Genomic DNA, 22,801 nt, shown 5'->3' on the forward strand with positions numbered 1-22,801 from the left:
TTACTCTAATATTATAATAATACCAACTGTGTACAAATATTAATACTAACATTACGTCCGTTGGATAATAACGATGGCTTCGCACAACACACATGAGACTTGCACGTTGGATATATTGTATAAATTAGGTCATCTCCCGCCACGACGTATATATATATATATATATATATTCAGTGCTGTTCGTGGCCGGGAAGGGTCGACGTTTTCCGCTTCTTGCGAGACATAAACATGGATCGGAACAGCGTCTTCTTCTGCGGCGTCCAGCACTGCGCGACGTGCTGCCAGAGGCACCACAGCAGCAGCACCGCACTGCACACGATGACGTCGACGCCCCAGTTGCGCCAAAGCGGCAGCGGCGTCAGCGGAACGTCTGCATCCACCTCGCCGAGGATGGCGCCGGCTTCGATGGCGAAGCGCACGGCCATGGCTTCGGCTTGGTGGATGTTGACATGTTTTCGATCTGCTCGTCCTCCTCCATCTTCACTCCAGTCGATCGTGTCCAATGTTGCCGGCACCCACGGCCACTGGAAGCCCCAGCAGAGGTACCCATCCTGCCGCCCCTTGCACTCGGCCCTGTACAGATGCGGGTCGTGGCCGGTGAAGCGAAGTACGTGCGTGAACAGCGGCACCTGCGACGGACTCGCGGTGAGCTTGACCTGGTTGCGATGGAGGAAGAGGTGTTCGCCGTCCATGTCGTGCTGGAGCATGGCGAGCCCGCAGAACGAAATCCATCGGTGCCACGAGTACATGCCGGCAAACGCGGGCGGTGTCTGGATGTATTGATACGATGTCGACGTGTTTCTCCACGCGAACCGGAACAGGTCCTTGTCTCCGTACAGAAACTCCATCGATTCGATCAGCGTTCCGTCTTGGCGGGCGCCAAATGTGTACGCCATGAGCTTGTGTAGCGCGTCCTTGGCGCGGCGGCGGTCCACGAGCACCTGGCCGCTCTCTTGCTCGAACACGTCCCAGAACGGCATGTCCACGTACTGCCACAGCAGATTCTGCGCCTGCACGCTGAAGATGGTGTGGCTGGGGTGCCACAGGTCTGGCCAGAAGATGGCGCTGTGCGTGGCGAACGCGGGGGAGTCGAACAGGTACGTAGGGTCACGCAGGGGGACGTTGTCGCAATCCAGCAGCAGCACCTGGTCAAACGATGCGTGGTAGACAGCGTACGGCTTGGTGCGGAACTTTGTCGCATGCGGGTCGGTGATCTCTCTCAGAACGACATTGGGGTCGCTTTGCAGCAGAGCTTGGACCAACACGTTCGACTGCGCATGGAGTTCGTCTGCGCGGTAAAAGATCTCGATGGGAAGCGTGCATCCATATGACCGAAGCACCTTGATGATCGCAAACACCCCCGGCAGCGCCTTCTTGAACACGGAAAACACAATCCCGCGCCGGACGCCCGAGAATTGCGGCGCCGGGTCGTGGACGTACGTAGCGGCCTGCTTGGAGAAGTCGGTGAACTCCTCGGCCATATTGCACGTGAACGTCTTGAGCCCGATGACGCCGCGGCATGTCGTGGCCATCACCCGATACACTTGGAGACTGGTTCGATTGCGAACCTCGCAGAAACCAGCGTCGCCTAGACCGATCGCGGTGTCGCACGTTTTGTCGTACTGCGGAGTGCGTTCACCACCAGGGTCGCAGCCAGCTGTGGCGCGCCACCCGAGGCATTCGAAGTCGTCACCCCATAGCGCCGGTACCCGATCGTACGGTAGCGGGTCGGACAAGAGCGCTGTGTCTAATGTAGGATCCATCATCATGGCCTCGCGCCGGTAGTACCAAACGCCGTATGTGATCCCGCCAACCGACGCGAGTCCGACGAGGGCGAGAACGACGCCAAGCCCAACCTTTCGCCAGTCGGACCGACTAGACTCTGGTCGAATGTTGATGTTGATGTTGATGCCAAGCATGAGAGGTGCCATGTCATTCGTGTCGTCATTGTCGCAGTTTCCCGGGAGCGAGACTGGGAGGATATCGCGCCGCGACTGGTGCAGCATCATGACGACTTGTGCAACGTCGGACGACTATCCTTCGACACACACCAGCTGCAGTCGGTGGCGCTTCTCCCAACCTATCGATTTAACGCAAGATTCGATATTCATATGATTGTTTGTAAGCTTCCGTGTCCAAGGATGCGGCATTCATTTGAGCCCAAGTATTTTTACAGGGACGTGCAGTTTATTGCTGGTCATACACCTCTTAGAATGCATACTATCCGGATAATTCGATATGACGTTGTATTAGTATAATATTCGCTCCAAAAAAAGATCTCATCACATACTTCGAAGTATAATACTAGTATAATCTATCGTGTACACCCAACTTACGAGTTACTTTTCCTTTAGGAACTCTGCTTGAAGGCACGTGGGTTTGGTGAGTTTGGTCGTGATGTCGGCAATGTCGCGGTGAATCCCGGCCACTTTGGCTTGGAGGTTGTCTAACTTAATCGGGTCGAATTGCGACTTGGTGTAGAGCGCGTTCCGGCGGCGCTGGTAGATGAAGTCGTACACGTTCCCATACTCGTACTCGGACGTGGTCAAGGTCCACCAAAAGTAACTCAACACGGACACCCCGAACCCCGTAAAGTACGTGATCGGCTCCATGATATCCCACGAGTACTCGACAAACGTGAGCCATGCGTAGAGCCCGCCCGTACCCACCAACCCTACCGAAGGCACGTTTTTCGTAACCGACATACAACTGTCAAGTCATACCTGCCGAGCTCAAGTAGCAATAAACGGCCGTGCGTTTGTGCGCCGTCTCGTCGAGTTGCGCTTGCAAATGCAGCAACGCGTCGTGCTCTGGCATAATAGCAGCCAAGTCCGCTTCGAGTTGCTGGCGCTAGTTGCCACGTTTGTCAGCAACGAGATATATCCAAACGGTGGAATTGTATACCTTTTCCACATATCGTTGGGTTGACGGAGGAATCAACCCAAGCGAGTCAAAGTACCCGTCCAAAATGTTGCGCGGTTTGAGGAATACCGCCGACTTGAGTTCTTCGTCGGCCGCCTGAAGCAATTATAACATGTTATAACAAACAAGAACATATTATAATACATGAACCTGCGAGAAATGAAACACGAGGCCGACTTGATGGAACGCATGGAGCACTTGGCTTGCCTGCTTGGGGGGGATGCCGTGGTCTGACGCCAACTTTTTGAACTCGGTAACGTCGATCTTCCATTTCCTAATGCATCCAATGTCAGAACCAAAGATCCGTGCTGCATGCATATCTACTACACTCACGGGTGGTTGGCGATAGTTTCGCGGAGCTTGATGATAGCAGCTTTGTGCGCGATGGCCCGCATGTCCAACCCTCCGTCCTGTGGCAAGCTCGTGTACGCATCGCCCGTGAAGACTACATAGTCATTGAAAATTAGAGTCAAACAAGGATGGGGATGGTCAACCTGGAGCTGCGACACGGAGCACCTTGTCGTTGAGCACAATTTGAAAATCGTCGGCCATGAGTGACGAAAATGCCGTTTCGGGGGCCACGGGGACGCCTTTTTGGGTTCGAATTTGAACGTCTTTGGCGGTCGTGTCTTCCAATTGCACCTGAGACACGAAGCTCGCGACAGACGTGGTGGGATGCAAACTAAACAGCTTCATCCCCAACCCAATCTCGCTGTGAGGATCTCCAGTCAGAGGCAACGCCAGGGCCAACGAGCCATTCGCTTCCAGGTACTTCAACTCGAGCGGCTTGCCAGCCGAGCCGGAGCCAGCACCGAAGCTGTTTGTCGTTCCCACGGTGGAGCGAGAGATGGACGAGAACGAAGCAAGCGGCATGAGCATCGATCGAGGTAAAAGCATTGTCGAAGAGGTTACGCGTGCGGTAACCGCAGGCATCACGCCGCGACGCATCAGCCTGGCAGCGATCATGAGGACTCGCGCAAACTGACTGTCACCCCAGTTTTTTGACACGCACTTAGTCGAATTTGATAGTCGCTCTTTACCGGAGTATATCACACTTTACGGTTCACTTTATTATACTTTACGGTGCACTTTACGGGTCGGAGGATGACGCAAACTACACACACGACTGGAGCCAATCAAAAGAGTTGAATGCTGAGGAAGTCCCTCGTGGGTCATTTTTGAAAGTAAGATGGACAAGGACGCCGCTGTGGTCCCCCCGACGAAGAGCTTCCTGATATCGCTCATCGTATGTAATGCGACTCGTTAGCTTAGATGACATCGCGTCTCATGTAGGCGGGCGGGATGGCTGGCACAGGTGTCGATGTGGCCTTGTACCCGTTGGACACCATCAAGACGCGCCTTCAGAGTTCGCAGGGGTTCCTCAAAGCTGGCGGATTCAAAGGCGTATACAAAGGGTTGTCTGCTGCCGCCGCCGGATCTGCTCCTGGAGGTACGCTCTCTTGTTGTCGACATCGTTGCAGGAACATGCATGACTCATGTCGGTTGTGGTGTAGCTGCGTTGTTCTTTAGCTCGTACGAAACCACGAAAGCGTTCTTGCAAAAGCAACAGCCCCATCTTGCCGACTCCCCAGTCATCCACATGGCGTCTGCTGCCATGGGCGAGACCGTAAGGACAGGATCAATCCCCATCCATCGAATACGTGTTTGATACCGTCATGCCTCGTAGGCGGGGTGTCTTGTCCGCGTGCCGACAGAAATCGTCAAGCAAAACCTCCAAACTGGCGCATTCCAGTCGTTCCAAGAGTCCATTCGCAGCATCTACGGCACGAACGGTATCGCAGGCTTTTACCGCGGGTACTGGAGTTTGTTGGCTCGTGAAGTACGTGTCCAACTCCAATCTCATCCCACAGCCAAAATGTTGACACCCTTGCCACGTTTAGATTCCATTTTCGTTCATTCAATTTCCCCTCTGGGAAGGCATGAAGGTAGTGTTGTTACCATCCATTCCTCCACCTTATCCATCTCCACATACTGTATCGCATATTTTTGAGTGCTGGCATGTCTTCTAGTCCACATGGAGCCAACGCCAAGGAGAAGCCGTGAGCCCCGTGCAAGGGGCCGTTTGTGGCGCCCTCTCTGGCGGGTTTGCTGCGTCTATCACGACGCCGCTCGACGTGATCAAAACGCGCCTCATGCTGGGCAAGGTATGATGTACCTAACCTAGTACCTACGTACGATGTATATATCGGAGTGTCATGTGTTGGCTTAGGATGCCCAAGGCGTGGAGTACATAGGCATGCGAGATGCATTCACGCGCGTGTATACACAGGAGGGGTGGCAGACGCTCTTCTCTGGCGTGAAGCCGCGCACCATGTGGATCACCATCGGCGGGTTTGTCTTCTTCGGCGTGTACGAGCACGCGTCGGCAACCCTGTCGCGTTAACTTTGTCTCATGCTTGGCTTAACTACTACGATATCTTTTGCCCCGTGTCTCACACAATCTCGTCACGACCTTGTCACACAAACACCCCCCCCGTCATGACGACGACGTGGTGGTTTCCGCATGCAAACTACTATTCGTATCATTCTCCAGCTCGTCCTGTTCGTCTTGCCTGACGATCATCGCCAACAAATCCACTTGGTCGATGGCCATGGCCACCGCGCGATGCCGGATCTGCGTCACGAGGCTACCGAGGTGCAGTCCCCACGTATCTTTGGGCCAGTGGGGGTCGCCACAGGGCACTTTGAACTTGGTTGCGATGCGCAGGTGTCCGTGGAGTCGTTCGTGGGTTCGCAGGGCCAGCACGACGTGGTCCCAGTGGTAGTCCAGCGGGTCCCACACCATCCCGATGTGGTCCAACGCGTCGTGGTGGGCTCGGGGGAGGTCGTCCATCCGGTTCCTGGTCGAATGCACCAATGAGCCCAACGCCAGCCCCCGCGTGTGCTCGGGGTACGAAGGGTCGTCGTCGGGCACGACAAATCGCTTGGGCACGAGCAAATCGCCGTGCTGCTTGACGTACGCCATCAGCGCGTCCATGTTGCGCGTCCACTGGTGGTCCCATGCGTTCCACACAAAGTCCAGCGCGTTCAGTGCGGCGCGGCGGTCCGCGGGCATCGCGTTTTCGCCGAGTTGCCGCCATGACGCCGCCACTCGTCCGAGGGGGATGCCGCGCATGTGCACGGGCCATTCGGGATCGTCCACGGGCACGACGAAGCGCAAAGGGACGTGGGAGTGCTCGTGCAGTCGGATGTACTGGTGCAGGGCCTCGAGGTGGTCGTCCCACTGCGAGTTCTTGACATCCCACGTAAACCCTAACGCAAGGAACGACGCTTCGTGCCCAGGATGCAAGAGGAGATGACCGGTGCGCATGTTGTGCACGGCGGCGCCGAGAGAGAGCCCCCACGTATCTACCAGCCACCGACTGTCTCCAGCGGGGACTTTGAAATGGCGCGGCACATTGAGATCGCCATGGAGTTCCTTGTACACGGTCAACGCGTGCAGTCGAAGCGCACTCTTGTGGAAGTTGACGTCCCACACGAACGACAACGCGTCGAATTGCTCAACGAGGGACGAGGGCACTTTGTGGTTCTTGTATTGCCGCCGTAGCTCCGAGATAGCGAGGGACTTTCCTCGCAGGTGTAGGGGAAAGTCGTCATGGTCTGGCACGACGTATGTCGACGGGAGAACAGTGAAGCTAGTCGGAGACTTTGCATGCACCACTCGTGCGACGGATAGGATATCTTCGTTGGACGACAAGAAGCGGTGGCAGCAGGACGACAGCACGGGCGGCATTCGCAGCCCGTATCGTCGCATCATATCGCGCCAATGGTTTGAAATATCGATGACAATTTTAGATATTCACCTTATTTTGGATGGCTTTTTTCGAAAAAACGACATTTTTTGCTTGACAAGCATACTTGTATTATCCGGATGTTCGGATATATTTCCCAGCATACACAATCAAGACGAATGACCAGCGCCATCACCAGCGATCGGTCCGAAGTCGTGCGCATTCCCGTGACGACCACCGACGCCACATGCATCGAAGTCGAATGCAACTGGGACGTCGGCATCGGCGGCTCTCTCTGGACAAGCGGCCGCTTGCTCGTAGACTACATGGCTCGCAACTCGCGTGAACGGGATGCCCTCGTCGGCCGAACCGTCCTCGAACTCGGCAGCGGCACCGGGCTCGTGGGGCTTGCTATGGCCCACATGGGTCCGTCCCGCGTCATCGTGACAGATCTAGACACACACGTGGCGTCCATGGAACGCAACGTCGTCCGCAACGCCGAGTTGTTTCCGCCGTCGACCAAGGTGGAGGTGGTGGCGTTGGATTGGACCACGTTCACTGCCGCCGACGCGCGCGCGTTGACGCCCATCGACTGGATCGTCGGCACCGACATCGCGTACCTCCCCGAGTTCTACGCGCCGCTGCTGCGCACGCTGGAGCTGCTGGTGGTCCCGTCGACCACGCGCATCCTCCTCGGGCTCGGGCGGCATGACACGGACATGCGCTTCTTCCGCATGTTGGCCGAGGCGGGGTACGAGTACTACAAGATCTCAGACGCGTTGATCGGCCCCGAGTACCGCGGCAAGGACTTTGGCTTGTTTGACATTCGGAAAGCGAGTCCGATCGAATGACCCTTGGAACTTTATATTAACAGATGGTTATTACAAACTGCGGGCGAGTTTCAACACACTGCCAAACACAGTGCTGGCCAAGAGACTTTGGCTACACAACAACAGGAAAATCAATCAACACCACGTTAGATACTACGAGCGCCAAGGGGTAGGTAGGTAGTAGTACTACTAGTAGTTGAAGTAGTACCTTGCGTCGGACGCGAACGACGAACCGCAGATCACCAGCGGATGGGGCTGGTGTCGACTCGTGTAAAATGCAAGGGCACACTGCTCCCCCATGAGCCCCGCAAACGGATGCGGTGCCAGCAAAGTCTGCACGTCGATGGAAATCCCGCCCACATCTGCATTCAACGTCGACACCAATCTATTACCAGTGTCAGCTCAACCAGGACAAAGGGGGTGGAGATAAGGTTGTGGGTATGGCATATACTATATATATATATATATATATATATATATATACCGAGTGTTGGATGCGGTGGCTAGCCATGGTTGCAACGTCGGAACGTGCAATAGAATATACGCTTTGACGTCGGCCACGGACGTCCACGACTTCCACTCGTCCGACGTTGGCATGGGAAACGGCGACGCAATCTACAACCATTCCAAACTGAGTCCCAGAATGTTCCCAGCATGTTCCCAGAATGTTCCGCAGAGAGGTCGTCAACCCCACGCAATCCACGCTTCGACACATGTTGGCAGTACGTACCTTGGCAGCATGTACGTCTTCATTCAGGCCCAATTCCCGAGCCACGAGCACCATCTACATACGTATACATCACACAAAGTTCCCTCTCCCATGATCCTCCATTTGTACCTTTTTGGCCGACCGCAGCCCCGTGAGGTCCTCCAGCATGTCTTGGGGGGACAGCCCCGCATACTGACTCAGCACGGAGTCCACCGCCGCGCCCGCCAATTCGGCAGTCCCTTGCAGCTTGGCTACGAGCGCATTGAAGAGAGAGCTCCAAGACGACTCGACGCGCTCAACGCTGTCGCCGGTCAGCAGCAGGTTTTGGATCGTCGACAGCACCGGCACACTCATCCCGAGACTCGCGTTGGAATCCACAGTCACTTTATGCAGCGACTGCACCGCAGCCACCTGGAGATGCCACGTCACGGGCATACTCGCCACGTGCAAATTCGCACTCACCTTACATATATATATATGATATTTTTTTCATGGGATACGGTGTATGCTTACAATGTGGCAGTTGGCGGCCAGCCACACCGGGTACTGCGACAGCGTGGCCTCGTCGTTGGACAAGTCCACGACCACCGCGTGCGGGATGTGATCCACTTGGACGTGCCGATGCCACTCGGCCATCGACGACGCCACGTCCACACTAGACACACACACAACATGAGTATATGTCCCATATATATATGTATATATACCCAAATCCAACCAAACAGAGTGGGTTCGATGGGGTATATATATATATATATAAATATACCACCTACCTCGCGCTCAGAGACGCCGCGTCAAAGCCAGTAGCGTGGACACTGCATGTGACGGCGGTGGGACGAGTGCTGCTTCCATTGGTCGTCGGGCTTTGACATGCCACCGCACAGAGCCGCAAGTCGACGTTGAAGCGGTTGACGAGGACTTGGGATTGCGTAAACAACTGCGACTGCAGCGCCATGCCGACAGTCGAAGCCGCGGATGGCGACAGAATGCCCACGCTCACAGCGTGGTCGGCCATGAAGAAGGCCGCATGCGCCGCTCGCAGCGCGGCGCCCGAGTCTTGGAAACGGACCACCTACATGTGTGACGACGCCATGAAGGTCTGTTTTGAGGCGTGTTTAGTACCGCTGAAATGTTGCGCTCCGATGAGCCTTGGGAGATGGCGAGGACGTTGATCTTGGCGCGACCCAACGCGCCAAAGAACCGAGCGCACACGCCGGGGGTTTCCGACATGTTGTCGCCCACGGCGGCGATGATGGTCGCAGGCGCAACGTAGGTCACGGCCTACATCCACACGAAATTGCTAAGCAAAGCCACCATAGAGAAAAAAGAGCATTGGTCGACACAAGTATGTACATCGATGAGGCCATGGTGCAGTTCTTTGAAGAACGCGGCTTCAATGGCGTCCTTTGCATCGGGTGCCTATTATCCACATGACATGAAAGCCAACATATATATATGCAGATGTGTACGTACGTTGGCGGCAGGGATGGCCAAGCAGATCGAATGCTCCGAGCTGGCTTGGGCTATGAGCACCACGTTTACTTTGATGCGATCTAGGGCGCTAAATAGCCGGGACGCGACTCCGTGCACCCCCACCATGCCACTTCCTAGAACGATTTTTTCAGTGGGGGATGTTCAAACTGTATCACAGATATGTATCGTACCTTCAAGGTTGAACAGCGCCATGTCGTCAATGGTGGAAAACCCACTCACGATCGTCTTGGCTTCGGCGAGGGTGCCCGACAACGACCGCGTGAGCGCGCGGCGGTGAAAAATGCGCGTGCCGGGATGGTCGGCGTCAAAAGTGTTGCGGATGTAGATGGGAATGCTCTGGGCGATCGCAGGTGCCATCGTCTTGGGGTGGATCACCTTGGCCCCAAAGTACGCCAGTTCCATCGCTTCTTGGTACGACACATGGGGAAGGATCTGGGCTTCCGGTACGCGGCGGGGGTCGGCACTGTACACCCCTGCAATGTTTGAATGTGGGAAGCATCGTCAAGAGACACTTGACGACGAAGGACGTACCGCTGACGTCGGTCCAGATTGTGATCGCGGCGGCTTCCAGTACCCGCCCAAAAATGGACGCGGAGAAGTCGCTGCCGTCGCGCTTGAGAGTCGTCACGACGCCGTCGGTAGTCGTGCAGATGAACCCTGTAATGACCAAGTGGGTGTGGTTGCCCAACGTGTCCATGAGTGTCGATAAGCGCTGTTTTGTTTCGGCGTATTGCACCACCGGTCCATGGTTGTCGTCCAGCTCAACGACTAGAACCTAGGCACGACAACGTCGGACCTTGGGAATCAAAATAGACGTTATGGCATGACAATATATATATACCTCGCGAGCATCGACAAATGCAAATCGCTCCGCCTTCCCTTGCTCAATCAAGTGCTGGTTGAGCACCGCCGTGAGGATACGCGCCGACCAGAGCTCCCCGTGGCCACTGACCAACTCCGTGACGTTTTCGTTGTACGAGCGCATGATGGAGATGGCCTTGAGCAAGTCTTCCAACGTCTTCAAGTCGGCGCGGATGCTGTCTAAGATTGGCGCTGCCACGGCCGATGGTAACAACGCAGACATGGCGTCGTCGTGCTTGCGCAGGATGTTGTCGATGATCGATGCGATGGCATCTTGTTGACGTGTCTTGGCCAGTTCCACGAGCGAGATGAGCAGGTCTGTCACTTTCGGCTTGCCGCCCATCGCAGACACGACAACGGCGATGCGGTCGTTGGCGACATTCGCAATGATTTCCCGCACGGCCTTCATGGCAGTGGCATTTCCCACGGACGTGCCGCCAAACTTGTGCACGACAAACGGGTCCATCTTCGAAATATGGCAGCCAGCGGCAACGGTGGCGTTGCGGTGATGGAAAACTCCTGTGGAGGTTCCTCCGTTACTGGTATGTCGCATAAGATTGCAAAATCACCCTTGACCATCGTGTGATTGGTCGAATTCTTGCTCCATCTGATTTACCAAATGCTGACGATATTAATGATTGGCTTAAAATTAGGTTTTCATTCAATATGATTGGTCTACAAATACATTTGATTGGCAATATGATTGGATAAAATCGATCAATTCATGATGAGGACGTTTGAATTCGACGAAGTCCAACCTACTAGTACCTCATGTCGACGCCGCCACCTCCTGCCGCCACTCCTCCACTCCCAGTTATGGCTTCCAACCCAGGACAATGGGAAATGGGGGTATGATGACAACCATGATGAAGCCCACATTGGCTTACTTGCTTGTTGATGCATGACTGACTGATACCTTTGGACAGGAATGCACCGAACTCCAAAAAGCCTCGTTAAAGTGTATCGAAGGTAGGTCGCACGCAGCATTCCGTTTGTGGTAGTCCTGACATCCATGCAGAGAACTACACGAAGCGAAGCAACTGCAACGAGCACTTTGAACGCTACCGCGAATGCAAGAAGGTACGCCTTCATGTTCCTATGCCAAATGATGTACTTTGTCATATGCTTAGAAACGACATGCGTCCATCGTGGCCGCGCGCCGTGCTGGCATCTTGGATTAATAATCTGTTGCTATTCCTTTGCTTTCGCCTTCTTCTTGAGTTCGTCTAGGAAGCTCATGGGCTTGGCAGGCGCAACCTCTTTTGTCTCCTCCCCCTTCGCAACATCATGTCCTTCTTCAATCGGATTCTTGGCCTGCGCGGCGGAACTGTCTCGTGCTTCAGCGCGTCGCTTGAGCTCGTCTAAAAAGTTCACCCCCTGCTTCTTTTGGAGGGGCGACGGCGGCGGCGTGCCCTTGCTCGACCGCCGCCGTTGAATCTCTGCCATCATGTTTGGTTTCGACAAGTCTTCGAGGAGGTTCGGGTCGTGCAGCATACTCGGGCGTTTCACCGGCACCGACTTGGTCGCCAGCCCCATGAGTTTCATCAACGCATGCGACTTTGGCAGGGCGTCGACCGGCACCTGGCCGCCTTCGTCCTGCATTTCGTCGCCGTCGAGGATCACCGCCATCTTGGGCGGCGACAGATGATTCGATGGCTTCTCGGGACTTCCCGACGGCTTGCGTTGTTTGTTGCAAAAGTCGTTTTGAAGGAACGACAGCACGGCCGGCGACGCCTTGACCGCGCGGGGCGTCTTGGACAGCGTCACATCTGTCTGCGATAGAGACCCCCGCCGATTGCTGCTCCTCGCGGCTAGCCCCGCTCCGTCCTCTGCATGTAGTAGTGGTGGTGGCGCGTCCGTCAAAGCACCGGGAGGCGCGTCGTCGTCGGCCACCTACCACCAATCGAATCATCGTCAGAGTGGGCGAGTTGTGTAGCTGCAGGGTGAAAGGACCACCTTTTTAGCATCGTGGAATTCTTTGGTTCGTTCTGCGATCGCATGGCTGAGCTCGTTTTTGCGTGCCACGGCCTACGCATGGTCCATCGTAGTAGTTAGTAGACGGATGCAAGTAGTAGAGACAGGGAGAAACGTGTGGGAACACCTCCTCTTCGGCCGACAGCTTTTTGTGCACGGCGCGCTCCTTGGGCTTGAGCACCGGATGCGCATCGAACGGACCGCGGATAACCTCGGCGCGGACCTCTGGGGGAAGCAGTCGGATGGCGGCGATCTCTTCGACGTACTGCTCGTGTGTGGGGCACGCGACCTGCGCAGCGCGGTCGCCCACGGCCACTTCCCCTGCAGTTTGCCGTGGATAAATAATTCATAGCATTAGCTGGAATACAATTATCTGGATGACCTAAAGTATTTGGATAATAATAGAAGTCTCTTTAAACAATATCGGAGGATTCAGTTTAGTAGGGTGATAGATGGGGGTGTTGCGAACATGCCTTTCAGGGTATCATATTCTTTTTGCAGCGACTGGTACACCTTTTTCGACTCGTCGCGGAGCTTGATGAGTGCGGGCTTGCCGAATTGACGCAACAGGTCTTCGGACCGCGCATCTATTATGAGGCGGAATAAATAAATGTACAATGGGATCATTATTTTCATAACTGATATTTGCATGGCGATCGTCACGTCATACCTTCGGCGACAGCATGGTACTCCTTTTTGGCCATGGGAATGTCTTGGTTGGTCAGCACTTGCATCCGCGCTTTCTTTTGCGCCAGTCGTTTGGCCTAGTAGTCACGTTCGTACATTCGGTCGTGATCCACTTTGTCCAGCACGACCTCTACTGTAATGACATACCTGGGTTTCAAACCGCTCGAGGCGTTGCTTGATCTCGACTTCGGTCGGGTACCGATACATGGGGTTGAGCAGGTGCTTGTCCGAGGGGGGCTTGAGCTTCACTTCGGCCCTCGTCCCCTTGACGGGGTCCCATCCCGCCTTGACACAGTCGCCGCGCTGCTGCTGCACGAGCATCTTGAGGTGGGCCACGAACGCCTCGCGCCACTCGGCCTTGCGCCCGTCCTTGTCAAACTCAAAATTGTCAGGAAGGGCCACAAACAATCCCCGCATCTCGGTCACGTCGAATGCTTCAAAGTTGGCAAAGCATTGCGCCCATTCGCCTGTGATAAAATTATCGCGGCACTTGTCGCGGTCGTGCGTGACGATCCACTGTAAAAACCTACATCCCCATATCATGTCTTTGCAGCCGTTTCCGTGAAGTTAGTTGGTCGTTACTTGTTTTGCTTGAGGTAGTTGGCCAAGTCCCGCGTGTACAGCACCCCCGCCGCCTTGGCTGCGTCCAGAAGCTGCTCCACAGACATGGACGCAATCGTGTCGGGAATTAGTGAGCACAGACGCTCGTAGCACACAAGGTTGTCCGCTGCGTGCATCGCCTTCCACTCGCTTTCCATGCGGCGTATTTCCATGGGGTATTCTAAACAAACATGGAGCACATCGAAGGATATGTCTGGAGGTGGTTACCCTTGGCTTGTTCGCGCCGGTTGCGCCAAATCTCCATTTGCTTGAGCGTGGCGTTGATTTCGCGCTCCTTGCGCGCCAGTTCCTTAGCTTGGTACCCGTGAAACAATTTGCAAATGTCCATGGCTTTGGTGCACACCCCCGCGAGGTCGTCGCCGGTGGTCTGACCCAGCGAATGCACCAGCTGCGAATACACCCAGTTAGTTGGGTGACGTTTATCACTTTTGGGACATGCCAGTTACCTCCATGAGCGACCGCGCGGCGTTGGCCATGTCATCCGTGGAGAAGCGCACCGCTTGCGCGCCAAACGACGCGACCATCGCCTCGGTGGCGGCCACCACTTGCTTTTGGAGCGCGTCTTGCTTGAGCACCCCCTACGACATCATGATATATTTGCCTTTGCTGGGGTTCGTACAGCTTTGAACTTCTCCTGAATCGCCAGCAAGTCCTTCTTTTGATCGCCCAGGGTCGCTTGGTAACCGACGCAATCTCGCGTGAGCACACTCTCCCGCCGCGGCGGACTGTTGGACCGCGCGCGTTTCATTTCGGCATCCACCCTCGCATCCAGGAGCGATTTTTTGGTGGAATGAACTTCGTGCTGGGTCACAAGCATCACCGCTTTGGTTTCCGCCGTCTCCTTGGCTTGCAAACACAAGGTCTTGAGCAGTGGCGCCAATTCTGCACCCATGACAATGAGAATATTACGGGAAACGAGTGATATATGAGTACCTTTGGTGCAATCTTCAAATGGACACGAGACCAACAGCGACTGCTCATACAGCAGTCGGTCGTATTCTTCTTCGGCGGCGCTCAGCTTTTTGTCGGCCAAGACAAACGCATTCGATTTGGCGCTTTCGACTTTCCACTGCAGCATACCATCAGCAACGAATTTTATCTAACCCATCGAATAGTGGTACCTGCAAGTCTTCGTCCGTAAGGCCAAGCGTGGACTTGAGCATGTTGATTTGCTCTGTGAGTTGCAGAAACTTGGCCTTTTCGGCTTCGTTGGCCGCCACAACCGCCGGGTCAACCTCGACTTTGTCTAGACTGCGCTTCTCCTGCGGGGCAGTCCTTTGCAGTTTCATCTTTGGAGGCAATTCCTTGTCATCATGGCTTTGCTCGCTGCCGTCGTCGTCGCCGTCATCGTCGGCGGCCGAGTCGTCTGGCGCGTACAACGACAGCCGGCGCGGCTACAGATGACATAAACTCAGATTTCACCATACGGTTAAATGCGGTACCACAACTTCGACGTGGAGCCTTGTGGGGGACTTGGGAGTCCGGATGGGAGACACCCCTGGCCTGCGGACCGTGGTGCTGTGCTTGTCGATCGGCGTAGCGGTCTTCCGGGACACCTCCACCAGCGGTGCCACGTCATCAGGGTCCTGGGCCATGAGTTTACGCCGGAGGTGCTTGATCGCGGTCCGCACAGACGTGGGTTTCGACGACGAAGACGACGGGTTGGTGGTGAGTTGGCTGAACCGTGCGGCGTCATACGACAGGGACTTCCCATGATAACCTGGTTTCCTTTCTGTTGGATGCCGATTGCTCGATGCGAAAGCCGTGGCGGGGGTAGACTGCTGGGATCGCCGCCGGCCAGGTTTCTTGCCGGTGGTCGTGTAGTGGCTAAACTGATTGTGCACTTGGTCCTTGTGGTCGAGCAAATGCACGCCAAGTGCATACAGTCGAGTGTGCGGAGATTCTTTGGTTGGTTTGCTCTTCAGTTTGACGGCATCTCGAAGGAGTGGCTCCGTCGATGAGTGGACAATGCTGGTGGGACGCTTCGTCGGCGCAACGGGCTCCGGCACCATGCTCGATGTCCTCGTCATGTCCGATTTGTTTGTCTGTTCTTCATCCAGAAACTTCATATCGATCCGAGTCGACTTTTGTCGGAACAGCTTCCGCGTCAGCATCGTCATTTGAAGCAACCCACGGTGTGCCTTTTCTATCTTGCACCGAAACGGCGCCAACATGTCACCAACTATTTCATCATCACATGCGATAAACATTTCTACATATTCGGGGTACTATGTTGCTTGAATTTGCATTTATATATTTGTTAATTTCAAACGACTATGTGGTGAAAACTTGGGATATTGCAGTTGGTGAAACCGCCAAGCATATTATCCGTCAATCCGGATATCCCACCACCCGTCGCAACTTTCATTGCTGCCTTCATCACCACACCATGATGCTATACCGCTGGGGATCGCTGAGCTGCCGCCACTTCGCCAAGTCTACCAAAGGACGCCCAGTGACTGGTGGCGAAGGCATTCGAAAGCGACTGAGAGACTACGTCGAAGTTGCCAAAGCGATACGTATCCTGCAAGCCCCGCATTCGGACTACACCGTCGTGCCGATGCGATTCCAGGTGCCGACCGAAGCGCCGTGGCCAGAATCCATCCAAGGCAAACTGTTCCACACGTCAGAGGTCCGACGTCATTACAAGGCTGGGACACTTGAGCCCGACGTCGTGGACGCCCTGAACAACCTCGGGTTTGTGTGGGACGTGAACGAGCACAAGTGGGAGCTCAAGGTGGCGGCGCTGCGACGATATAAAGAGCTCCACGATGGGTCCATGGCCGTGCCGTTCTCGTTTGTCGTGCCCGACCAAGACCCGAACTGGCCGAAAGACACATGGAACTTTCCGCTCGGTCAATTTGTCAACCATACGCTGCAGGAGATGAGCAATTCCAAGCGCAAGCGACAGCTGCTCGAGTCGAACCCGACGCCGCGCCAGCAGCAATTGAACGCACTGGGCTTCGACTGGACGCAGTCGTTCGAACCCCGCAATTAATCTAGATGAATGTGAAGCCCTTGATTGGATCCATGGGCTATATAAACCCCACGTGCCAGCAGCATCATGCACCACACAATGACATTCTTCATCAGATGAACTACTCATGTATCAAAGCCTCGATATGCATGCGATGACCAGCCTGCCGTGGACGTCTTGAGGGTTTCCAAATATGGCCGATGCCGTCTCCATCCTAACTTCCGCCTTTCGGTCGATGTGCACAATATGATCCAATCATGAGCTATGGATTGCCTTCAGAACTCCAACACTACAGCGTTATTGAGCTTTCGAGTGAAATTTCATTGTGTGGTGGCGTGGTATCTCGTTGGAATTTAAATCGATTTGATTGGCTACCTCAGGTGAGCTCAAAATTATTAGCCAATCAAAACCTTCTTAATGAAATTCAACCAATCAGATCGATTGTGGATCGGTTTGGTCGGCGCGATTCGATTGCACCCAAATTTGTATCAAATCGACAATAATTGTATTATCTCTATTTAATCGACGATATCGTCATCGTCGTCGCAGGTAGCGTCCAGCACGGCCGCAGGAATGCACTCTTCCATGGCAGTCTCGACGAGATCCCGCAGTTCCAGCTGTTCGCCTTGTCGGTCCGCCCACCGTTGCGCCACGTGCCGCTTCACGGCCTTCCCGCCGAATTCGCCGCTAACGATGCATGTCCAGCAGTGAGAAAACAACACATGGTTTAAACAGGGCGATACTTGAACAGATTCAAGAGCGGCTTCATGAGCAGCGACGTGGGCATGGCGTACTGCCCGGGCTTGCGCACGCTGCCCCACTTGGCTTGCATGTCGTCGGCATAATCCAAGTACGCGGCCACCACCTGCCGCCTCGACAGCCCTACTCGAGCCAGCCATGAAGCCATGAACGAATCGTCTGGGAATGTTCTGAAGACGTTCTCCTACCTGGATTCGGCACTCCAAAGTGCAAGCGATCGGCGTCGCGAAAGTTCCACGGCGTGTTGTACGCCGCGCGGCCGATCATGATCCCATCCACTTGCAACGATGGATCCTATCAAATATATATATATATATATATATATATATTCATATTTGCAAAGTACCTGCAACAACTCGTGGGCATGCTGAATCGAAGACACGCCTCCATTGAGCATGATGCGCAGGTGCGGAAAGTCCGCCTTGAGCCGCCCGACAAAGTCGTAGTTCAGCGCTGGCACGGTCCGGTTCTCGTGTGGACTGAGGCGAAGACCGTCCAGCCAGCACTTGCGCGCGTGGACGGTGAACTCTGTCACCCCCGACGTCTGCACCGTCGCTACAAACTCGTGCAAGTACTCGTACCTGCCCAAGACCATATTGGTTAGTTCAGTGGAAAACGGTGGGTTAACACGAGGATCGTACGAGTCAAAGTCGTCAACTCCCAAGCGACACTTGACCGTGATGGGGGTGGACGTCACTTGGCGGCGCATCTCGTGGCAAATGTCGCGCACATGGGCAGGGTCGAGCATCAACCGAGCTCCAAAGCAATTCTTGGACACCTTCGGACTCGGACACCCGACGTTAATGTTGATTTCGTGGAAGCTGCCATAAGACTCGGCCATCTTTGCCACCTCTACCAGTATACAAGGGATTAGTGGGTGGGCGGCCGACCGGCGAACGCACCTCCGAGCATGGCGGGGTTGCTGCCTCCCAGTTGGAGAGCTAGTGGATGTTCTAACGAGTCGTGTCCGAGAAAGTAGTCCAGATTGTGCTTCTGGTGCATAAGCTACACATCGAAATGAGGTGACTGCCGCCGTCGGGGACATCACATACAGTTGCGTCGACGACCATCTCCGTGTAGAGGAGCGTTCGACGTGTGATCAGCCGCATCATGTACCGGTAGTGACGGTCGGTCCAGTCCATCTAACCGCGTTGCACGTGAGAATGGCTCAAGGGAACCAGAAGGATCTTACCATCGGCGCAACCGACAAGCGTGCGGGTGCATATTCAGTCGACATGCGGCGCAACATTCACACACGACGAATATAATTTCGCGCCACCACCAAAAAGCGTCACCAGCATATGCATAGTACCAGTGAAAAAAACCTTTTTTCAGCCAAAAATATTAATATCAAATGTTATTGTGGATTCGGTACAAATTTTCAGACCCCGTCGACGAATCGACGCTATTGGCTAATCCAATTTTGAGTGGATTTGATTGGCTCTTACAGAAAGGACAAGTATAGTCAGCCAATCAGAACTCCAGCGTGATTCAATATTGCAAAGAAAACCACGCGAATTTATTGCGAATTCACAATATTGGTAATTTACAGTTCACGCCTATTTTCTGCGTGAAAACTACACCGTTTTTCGATTAACAGTTCAGGATATTTCCGGTATATTTTGCCCGACGCACAACTGATTCACGCCATGTGCGTTATGTTCTCAGAACATTCCATATATTTCGTCCTGACCCTGCATCGTTCAGTATATTTCGACTAATGTCTGGTATATTTCACCCCACAAAACCGTTATATTTCACACGTTGTTCAATATATTTCAAATGATGTTCCACCTATTTCGATTTTACAGTTAGATGCAAATCAAGTAAATCGCTGGTGGTGGATAGCATTTTGAACTTGTCTAAATCGTAGATATGTGACGACGTCAATCCTCTACAACCTTACACCTTGTAGGTCAAGTTGTTCTCGGTCTTGCTGAAAATGTGGGTGACATGGAAGTTTGCGACTGATGAAGCATCGCCTTGATTTGCATTTAAAATTGAAATATATGGAACGTCAGTTGAAATATATTGAACATGTGAAATATACCTGAAATTAGTCGAAATATACTGCAAGGACGTAGGGTCTGGACGAAATATATCGAATGTCCTGCGAACATACTGTCCGTTTGGGCAAAAGGAATGAATTGCTCGAAACTTCCATAACTTTTAGACCAAAATGAATTTGAGTAATTCAAAGATATATTCAAATAGAGGAGTTAAACCTACAGTATGTGAGGGGGTTCATTTTGCTTGAAATTGCTCCTGTTTGAAAAAAACTTGAATTGAATTTTCGGCGCGAAGTCAAGTTTATTAAATTGAAATTGTATTTATTTCCGGTTTGTATACAACCAAACTGTAATTTAATAAAATTCTGAGCGCCAAAACGATGATTCACATCTACTAGCAGCATCTGTACTAGTTGTCATCGAATGAGTCGTCGAAAACGACGCGGCTCCAAGCTAGCTGGGCCAAGGAAGAAACAATCGTGTCCGACGGTAACAAGGACGCGCCATGTGCAGCAGGTGCCAACACAGCCAGTCACTCCTGTGTCGATAGTGTCAGCCAAGGCCCGGCGCATTGCATGGGCGGTGTACTTCATTGATGCCTTGGAAGCGCCGCCTCGTGACGAGTGGAATGAGTATCGAGGGACAGTGTATCAAATCATGCAGCAGTTCAACGTTCCGACTGGGTCGCGCGAATCAGTGTGGAATGTCCTGAACGACGTCGAAGACTGCTCATGGCTTGGTCACGAGTACTGTGGCGATGGCGCACCCCGTGGCGGCACCAACAAACTCATTGTTCTGCGATCGTGCGAAAGCCAGATTGTGGCCGACTGCATGGAAATCGGCATGGGTCTGACCGAGACTACTCACATGGTTAACGAGTACCGCTCCTCCAACTACAAGATCCATGTAGGCCAAAGCGCTGTGTACAGCTGCTACCTGCGTCTCAATCCAGTCGTGACGCCATTGTACTGTCAAAAGCAAGGTTGCGCCGACAAGGACTAGGACTGGGCCGTTGCTCGATGTGGTCTGGCGCAGCAGTTTGCCACAAGACTTGGGATCTGGAAGTGGGACGACAGTATGGGGAGTTTGAAGCCGTCCTAAGTTGACCAAGACCGCCTTGCTGCTTTGGCCGTCGAGCAGATTGTGGTGTGGTATGAAACCCACAAAGACGCGAGGATTGGTAACTTTGGTGCCAACGGATGCAAGCAACAAATTCGCTTCCTCCGAGATGCACAGGGTCAGTTGGACGACACAAAGGTGCCATTGCTGAGGACAGGTCGTACCTCAACGCCAAGTTCACACAACAGGCCCGGTTCTCTTTCGGTTGTGCGGTGGTGGTCAACGAAGCTGGTGTACGCGAAGGCCGCCGGTGCAAGGCGTTTACGTACTCGGGGAAATGGATTCGAACAATCGACGAAATCGAGGGTTTAATTCGCTCTGAATTTCGTCGTGTAAAGGACCTCCCTGGCAACAATGCGCCTTGGGTTACTGGTATTCGCACGCAAGATCATGGTACCAACTCAAATTTACTAACTCCAATTGAATTTAACATTAATCACAATAATTTTCGTTGTAGGTGTATTTCATGAAGATTGCATCACTCGACCAGGTGGAGACCAAATACGATCCATCAGTACAACTACGAGAGGTATCTCTGCAAAATTTCTTGTTCAATTGAGGGCGGCGTCAAAAACGGCCCACAAGGGTGCGCATTCACCGAGGCTGGTGGACCACAAAAAAGCCGATAATCCCTACGAATCTCTTTACGGGCCGGACTGGAAATCAGCTATCATGGCGTCGAACGGCTTGAAGTCCAGCATCTGCGTCACCGAGCTCGTTGAGCACATCGTCCATGCGTCAGCTGCAGTGATGCACAACACCGCCCACGCCAAAGACTGGATGTTCATGCATGACGCCCTATTCCAAATGACGTGCAAGTCGACAATTCAGTGGATGAAGGAGAAGAACTACCACAGGCGGTGGATCCTACCCGAACTGGGTCTGAACGATGGAACACGTTTCGCCGGCCGACCGGTTGGCAACAGCCCCGAGTTGATGCCTTGGGACTGCTCGTTAAACAAAGACGTTGACGATTGCTTCCATCGACACCGGTCGGTAACGCTCGGCCTGTCACGCGACGCGTCTGCCAAGTTCTGTGCGTCAACCCCGAAGAGATTGGAGTCCGCGTACCTTCGTCTGATCGACCCAAGCCATGGACCACACAAGGGCTGTCCTACGAGCAACCGCATCATACAAGATGTCACAAAGTGCCTTACCACGCATGTACTGGCAGTCATTGCTGCGGGAGGTGCCATTGTGCCGGGACTGGGGAGCCGCAGTGGGTGCCGCCGAGTCCGCGGCGTCGAACGCAGGGGTGGCCGTCGCGACAAGGCGCCAGATGTGCAAGGACGTTGGTATCACGACGATGCAGTGGTTGCACGTGCTGAGCTGTTGAAGACTTCGATTGCCACCACGCGAGAGCACTCTGATGGGTGATTTGGGAGCGGTTGTTGGTGGTCGCTAGTAATTGTTTGAATGAATAAAATGTCGTTGGTTTTATAATGTAATTTAATTTTAATGTAATTTATGATCGGGAAAAAGTTTGACACTGACCGGGGCTTGAACCCCGGCCCCCTTCCTCAATCGACTTGGATGCCGTCGCACTAACCGTTGCGCTACCGCGTCAAACGCTTGTCTTCTAAGTTTGTTCATCGTACTGGTTCGTTGCAGTGTGTAGTATTACTGCACAATGAATAGTAATACTGACTCAGATTCAAAATAATATGTTCGGGTAGTGTCGTGCAACTGTGTCAGTCACGATTAAAATTGTTCAGATCCGTGCCGAAATCTGCGTGCCAGCGCAAGCAAACTCCACACGCTGCGCATGAGCTGGAGCTCTGACACCCAGGCTGCAACGCATATAATTCAAGATGAAGCGATTGCAAAAGAAATCATCAAAATCGGTGGAGTAGAAAAGTTGAATTCATTCATCCTGCCCAAACGGACAGTAAGGTAACGCATCGAAATCCCGAACAGCATCGAAATCGCGAACATTTCGATTTTGGCCAATCCAATATCCCTGTTTGATTGTGATCGAAATCTATTGGCTATGATAATATTCACCATTTCCTGCCAGGATCACCAAATACAACCTAATTTTTAAATCAAGACAACAATATAATTCATGTTCCGTCACCGCCAGTCAG

The 22,801-nt window shown here is 53.5% G+C and overlaps 11 protein-coding genes across 15 annotated transcripts; 5 read left to right on the plus strand and 6 right to left on the minus strand.

Moving 5' to 3' along the window:
* Positions 1–149: 149 nt before the first annotated feature.
* On the minus strand, positions 150–2,045 carry H257_01387 (hypothetical protein). Its single transcript, XM_009824559.1, has one exon. The coding sequence runs from the start codon at positions 2,007–2,009 to the stop codon at positions 171–173; it is 1,839 nt and encodes a 612-aa protein (XP_009822861.1). The 5' UTR covers positions 2,010–2,045; the 3' UTR covers positions 150–170.
* Positions 2,046–2,226: 181 nt separating this feature from the next.
* On the minus strand, positions 2,227–3,926 carry H257_01388 (hypothetical protein). 3 transcript variants are annotated; one of them, XM_009824560.1, is made up of 6 exons: positions 3,417–3,926; positions 3,256–3,367; positions 3,073–3,196; positions 2,905–3,018; positions 2,724–2,850; positions 2,227–2,674 (listed from the first exon to the last, which is right to left on the minus strand). In XM_009824560.1, exons 1-6 carry the CDS (start codon positions 3,886–3,888, stop codon positions 2,340–2,342), a joined length of 1,284 nt encoding a protein of 427 aa, XP_009822862.1. In that variant the 5' UTR covers positions 3,889–3,926; the 3' UTR covers positions 2,227–2,339. The 3 variants fall into 3 exon arrangements, with proteins under 3 accessions (XP_009822862.1, XP_009822864.1, XP_009822863.1); XM_009824562.1 differs by having other exon boundaries at positions 2,724–3,018; XM_009824561.1 differs by having other exon boundaries at positions 2,227–3,018.
* Positions 3,927–4,110: 184 nt separating this feature from the next.
* H257_01389 (hypothetical protein) lies at positions 4,111–6,614 on the plus strand (the record flags this gene model as incomplete). The annotated part of the gene is made up of 7 exons (XM_009824563.1): positions 4,111–4,168; positions 4,216–4,372; positions 4,437–4,549; positions 4,610–4,762; positions 4,824–4,868; positions 4,953–5,087; positions 5,153–6,614. Coding segments are annotated over 7 exons (835 nt in total), but the record flags the coding sequence as incomplete, so codon positions are not given.
* On the minus strand, positions 5,276–6,725 carry H257_01390 (hypothetical protein). The gene has a single exon (XM_009824564.1). It carries the CDS (start codon positions 6,698–6,700, stop codon positions 5,420–5,422), a length of 1,281 nt encoding a protein of 426 aa, XP_009822866.1. The 5' UTR covers positions 6,701–6,725; the 3' UTR covers positions 5,276–5,419.
* Positions 6,726–6,802: 77 nt separating this feature from the next.
* H257_01391 (hypothetical protein) lies at positions 6,803–11,119 on the minus strand. Of its 3 annotated transcripts, XM_009824565.1 has the most exons (13): positions 10,549–11,119; positions 10,239–10,482; positions 9,878–10,180; positions 9,687–9,820; positions 9,567–9,632; positions 9,336–9,494; positions 8,987–9,285; positions 8,727–8,868; positions 8,343–8,675; positions 8,235–8,288; positions 7,989–8,119; positions 7,713–7,889; positions 6,803–7,616 (listed from the first exon to the last, which is right to left on the minus strand). In XM_009824565.1, exons 1-13 carry the CDS (start codon positions 11,032–11,034, stop codon positions 7,556–7,558), a joined length of 2,589 nt encoding a protein of 862 aa, XP_009822867.1. In that variant the 5' UTR covers positions 11,035–11,119; the 3' UTR covers positions 6,803–7,555. The 3 variants fall into 3 exon arrangements, with proteins under 3 accessions (XP_009822867.1, XP_009822868.1, XP_009822869.1); XM_009824566.1 differs by lacking the exon at positions 6,803–7,616 and having other exon boundaries at positions 7,655–7,889; XM_009824567.1 differs by lacking the exon at positions 6,803–7,616 and having other exon boundaries at positions 7,655–7,889; positions 8,235–8,675.
* On the plus strand, positions 6,848–7,565 carry H257_01392 (hypothetical protein). Its single transcript, XM_009824568.1, has one exon. The coding sequence runs from the start codon at positions 6,854–6,856 to the stop codon at positions 7,523–7,525; it is 672 nt and encodes a 223-aa protein (XP_009822870.1). The 5' UTR covers positions 6,848–6,853; the 3' UTR covers positions 7,526–7,565.
* A 220-nt stretch (positions 11,120–11,339) lies between the features above and the next one.
* H257_01393 (hypothetical protein) lies at positions 11,340–11,749 on the plus strand (the record flags this gene model as incomplete). Its single annotated transcript, XM_009824569.1, has 4 exons — positions 11,340–11,417; positions 11,495–11,537; positions 11,587–11,648; positions 11,699–11,749. 4 exons carry the CDS (start codon positions 11,340–11,342, stop codon positions 11,747–11,749), a joined length of 234 nt encoding a protein of 77 aa, XP_009822871.1.
* A 10-nt stretch (positions 11,750–11,759) lies between these two features.
* On the minus strand, positions 11,760–15,970 carry H257_01394 (hypothetical protein; the record flags this gene model as incomplete). Its single annotated transcript, XM_009824570.1, has 13 exons — positions 11,760–12,461; positions 12,525–12,596; positions 12,670–12,863; positions 13,016–13,129; positions 13,213–13,306; positions 13,377–13,755; positions 13,812–14,010; positions 14,058–14,238; positions 14,297–14,428; positions 14,470–14,732; positions 14,784–14,919; positions 14,972–15,244; positions 15,293–15,970. 13 exons carry the CDS (start codon positions 15,968–15,970, stop codon positions 11,760–11,762), a joined length of 3,417 nt encoding a protein of 1,138 aa, XP_009822872.1.
* A 252-nt stretch (positions 15,971–16,222) lies between these two features.
* Positions 16,223–16,942, plus strand: H257_01395 (hypothetical protein). Its single transcript, XM_009824571.1, has one exon. It carries the CDS (start codon positions 16,240–16,242, stop codon positions 16,846–16,848), a length of 609 nt encoding a protein of 202 aa, XP_009822873.1. The 5' UTR covers positions 16,223–16,239; the 3' UTR covers positions 16,849–16,942.
* A 374-nt stretch (positions 16,943–17,316) lies between these two features.
* H257_01396 (hypothetical protein) lies at positions 17,317–18,874 on the minus strand. Its single transcript, XM_009824572.1, has 8 exons — positions 18,779–18,874; positions 18,639–18,728; positions 18,489–18,591; positions 18,228–18,438; positions 17,933–18,167; positions 17,775–17,880; positions 17,571–17,709; positions 17,317–17,514 (listed from the first exon to the last, which is right to left on the minus strand). The coding sequence occupies exons 1-8, from the start codon at positions 18,833–18,835 to the stop codon at positions 17,346–17,348; spliced, it is 1,110 nt and encodes a 369-aa protein (XP_009822874.1). The 5' UTR covers positions 18,836–18,874; the 3' UTR covers positions 17,317–17,345.
* Positions 18,875–20,018: 1,144 nt separating this feature from the next.
* On the plus strand, positions 20,019–22,091 carry H257_01397 (hypothetical protein; the record flags this gene model as incomplete). The annotated part of the gene is made up of 7 exons (XM_009824573.1): positions 20,019–20,560; positions 20,598–20,670; positions 20,736–20,852; positions 20,903–20,979; positions 21,053–21,107; positions 21,172–21,243; positions 21,300–22,091. The coding sequence occupies 7 exons, from the start codon at positions 20,019–20,021 to the stop codon at positions 22,089–22,091; spliced, it is 1,728 nt and encodes a 575-aa protein (XP_009822875.1).
* Between the last annotated feature and the right edge of the window lie 710 nt (positions 22,092–22,801).

Source organism: Aphanomyces astaci (assembly GCF_000520075.1).
Source record: "Aphanomyces astaci strain APO3 unplaced genomic scaffold supercont1.2, whole genome shotgun sequence".
Taxonomy (NCBI): domain Eukaryota; phylum Oomycota; class Saprolegniomycetes; order Saprolegniales; family Verrucalvaceae; genus Aphanomyces; species Aphanomyces astaci.

Coding starts and splice junctions, on each gene's coding strand:
- H257_01387 (XM_009824559.1), bottom strand. CDS start 2,009: ATGATGCTGCACCAGTCGCGGCGCGATATCCTCCCAGTCTCGCTCCCG.
- H257_01388 (XM_009824560.1), bottom strand. CDS start 3,888: ATGATCGCTGCCAGGCTGATGCGTCGCGGCGTGATGCCTGCGGTTACC. Junction 3,019..3,072: donor TCGTGTTTCATTTCTCGCAG/GTTCATGTATTA, acceptor TAATTGCTTCAG/GCGGCCGACGAAGAACTCAA. Junction 2,851..2,904: donor CCCAACGATATGTGGAAAAG/GTATACAATTCC, acceptor CGTGGCAACTAG/CGCCAGCAACTCGAAGCGGA.
- H257_01390 (XM_009824564.1), bottom strand. CDS start 6,700: ATGATGCGACGATACGGGCTGCGAATGCCGCCCGTGCTGTCGTCCTGC.
- H257_01392 (XM_009824568.1), top strand. CDS start 6,854: ATGACCAGCGCCATCACCAGCGATCGGTCCGAAGTCGTGCGCATTCCC.
- H257_01391 (XM_009824565.1), bottom strand. CDS start 11,034: ATGGACCCGTTTGTCGTGCACAAGTTTGGCGGCACGTCCGTGGGAAAT. Junction 8,869..8,986: donor GCGGCGTCTCTGAGCGCGAG/GTAGGTGGTATA, acceptor GTGTGTGTCTAG/TGTGGACGTGGCGTCGTCGA. Junction 8,120..8,234: donor AAGACGTACATGCTGCCAAG/GTACGTACTGCC, acceptor GAATGGTTGTAG/ATTGCGTCGCCGTTTCCCAT.
- H257_01395 (XM_009824571.1), top strand. CDS start 16,240: ATGATGCTATACCGCTGGGGATCGCTGAGCTGCCGCCACTTCGCCAAG.
- H257_01396 (XM_009824572.1), bottom strand. CDS start 18,835: ATGTTGCGCCGCATGTCGACTGAATATGCACCCGCACGCTTGTCGGTT. Junction 18,729..18,778: donor GCTTGTCGGTTGCGCCGATG/GTAAGATCCTTC, acceptor CAACGCGGTTAG/ATGGACTGGACCGACCGTCA. Junction 17,515..17,570: donor CCGCTCTTGAATCTGTTCAA/GTATCGCCCTGT, acceptor ATGCATCGTTAG/CGGCGAATTCGGCGGGAAGG.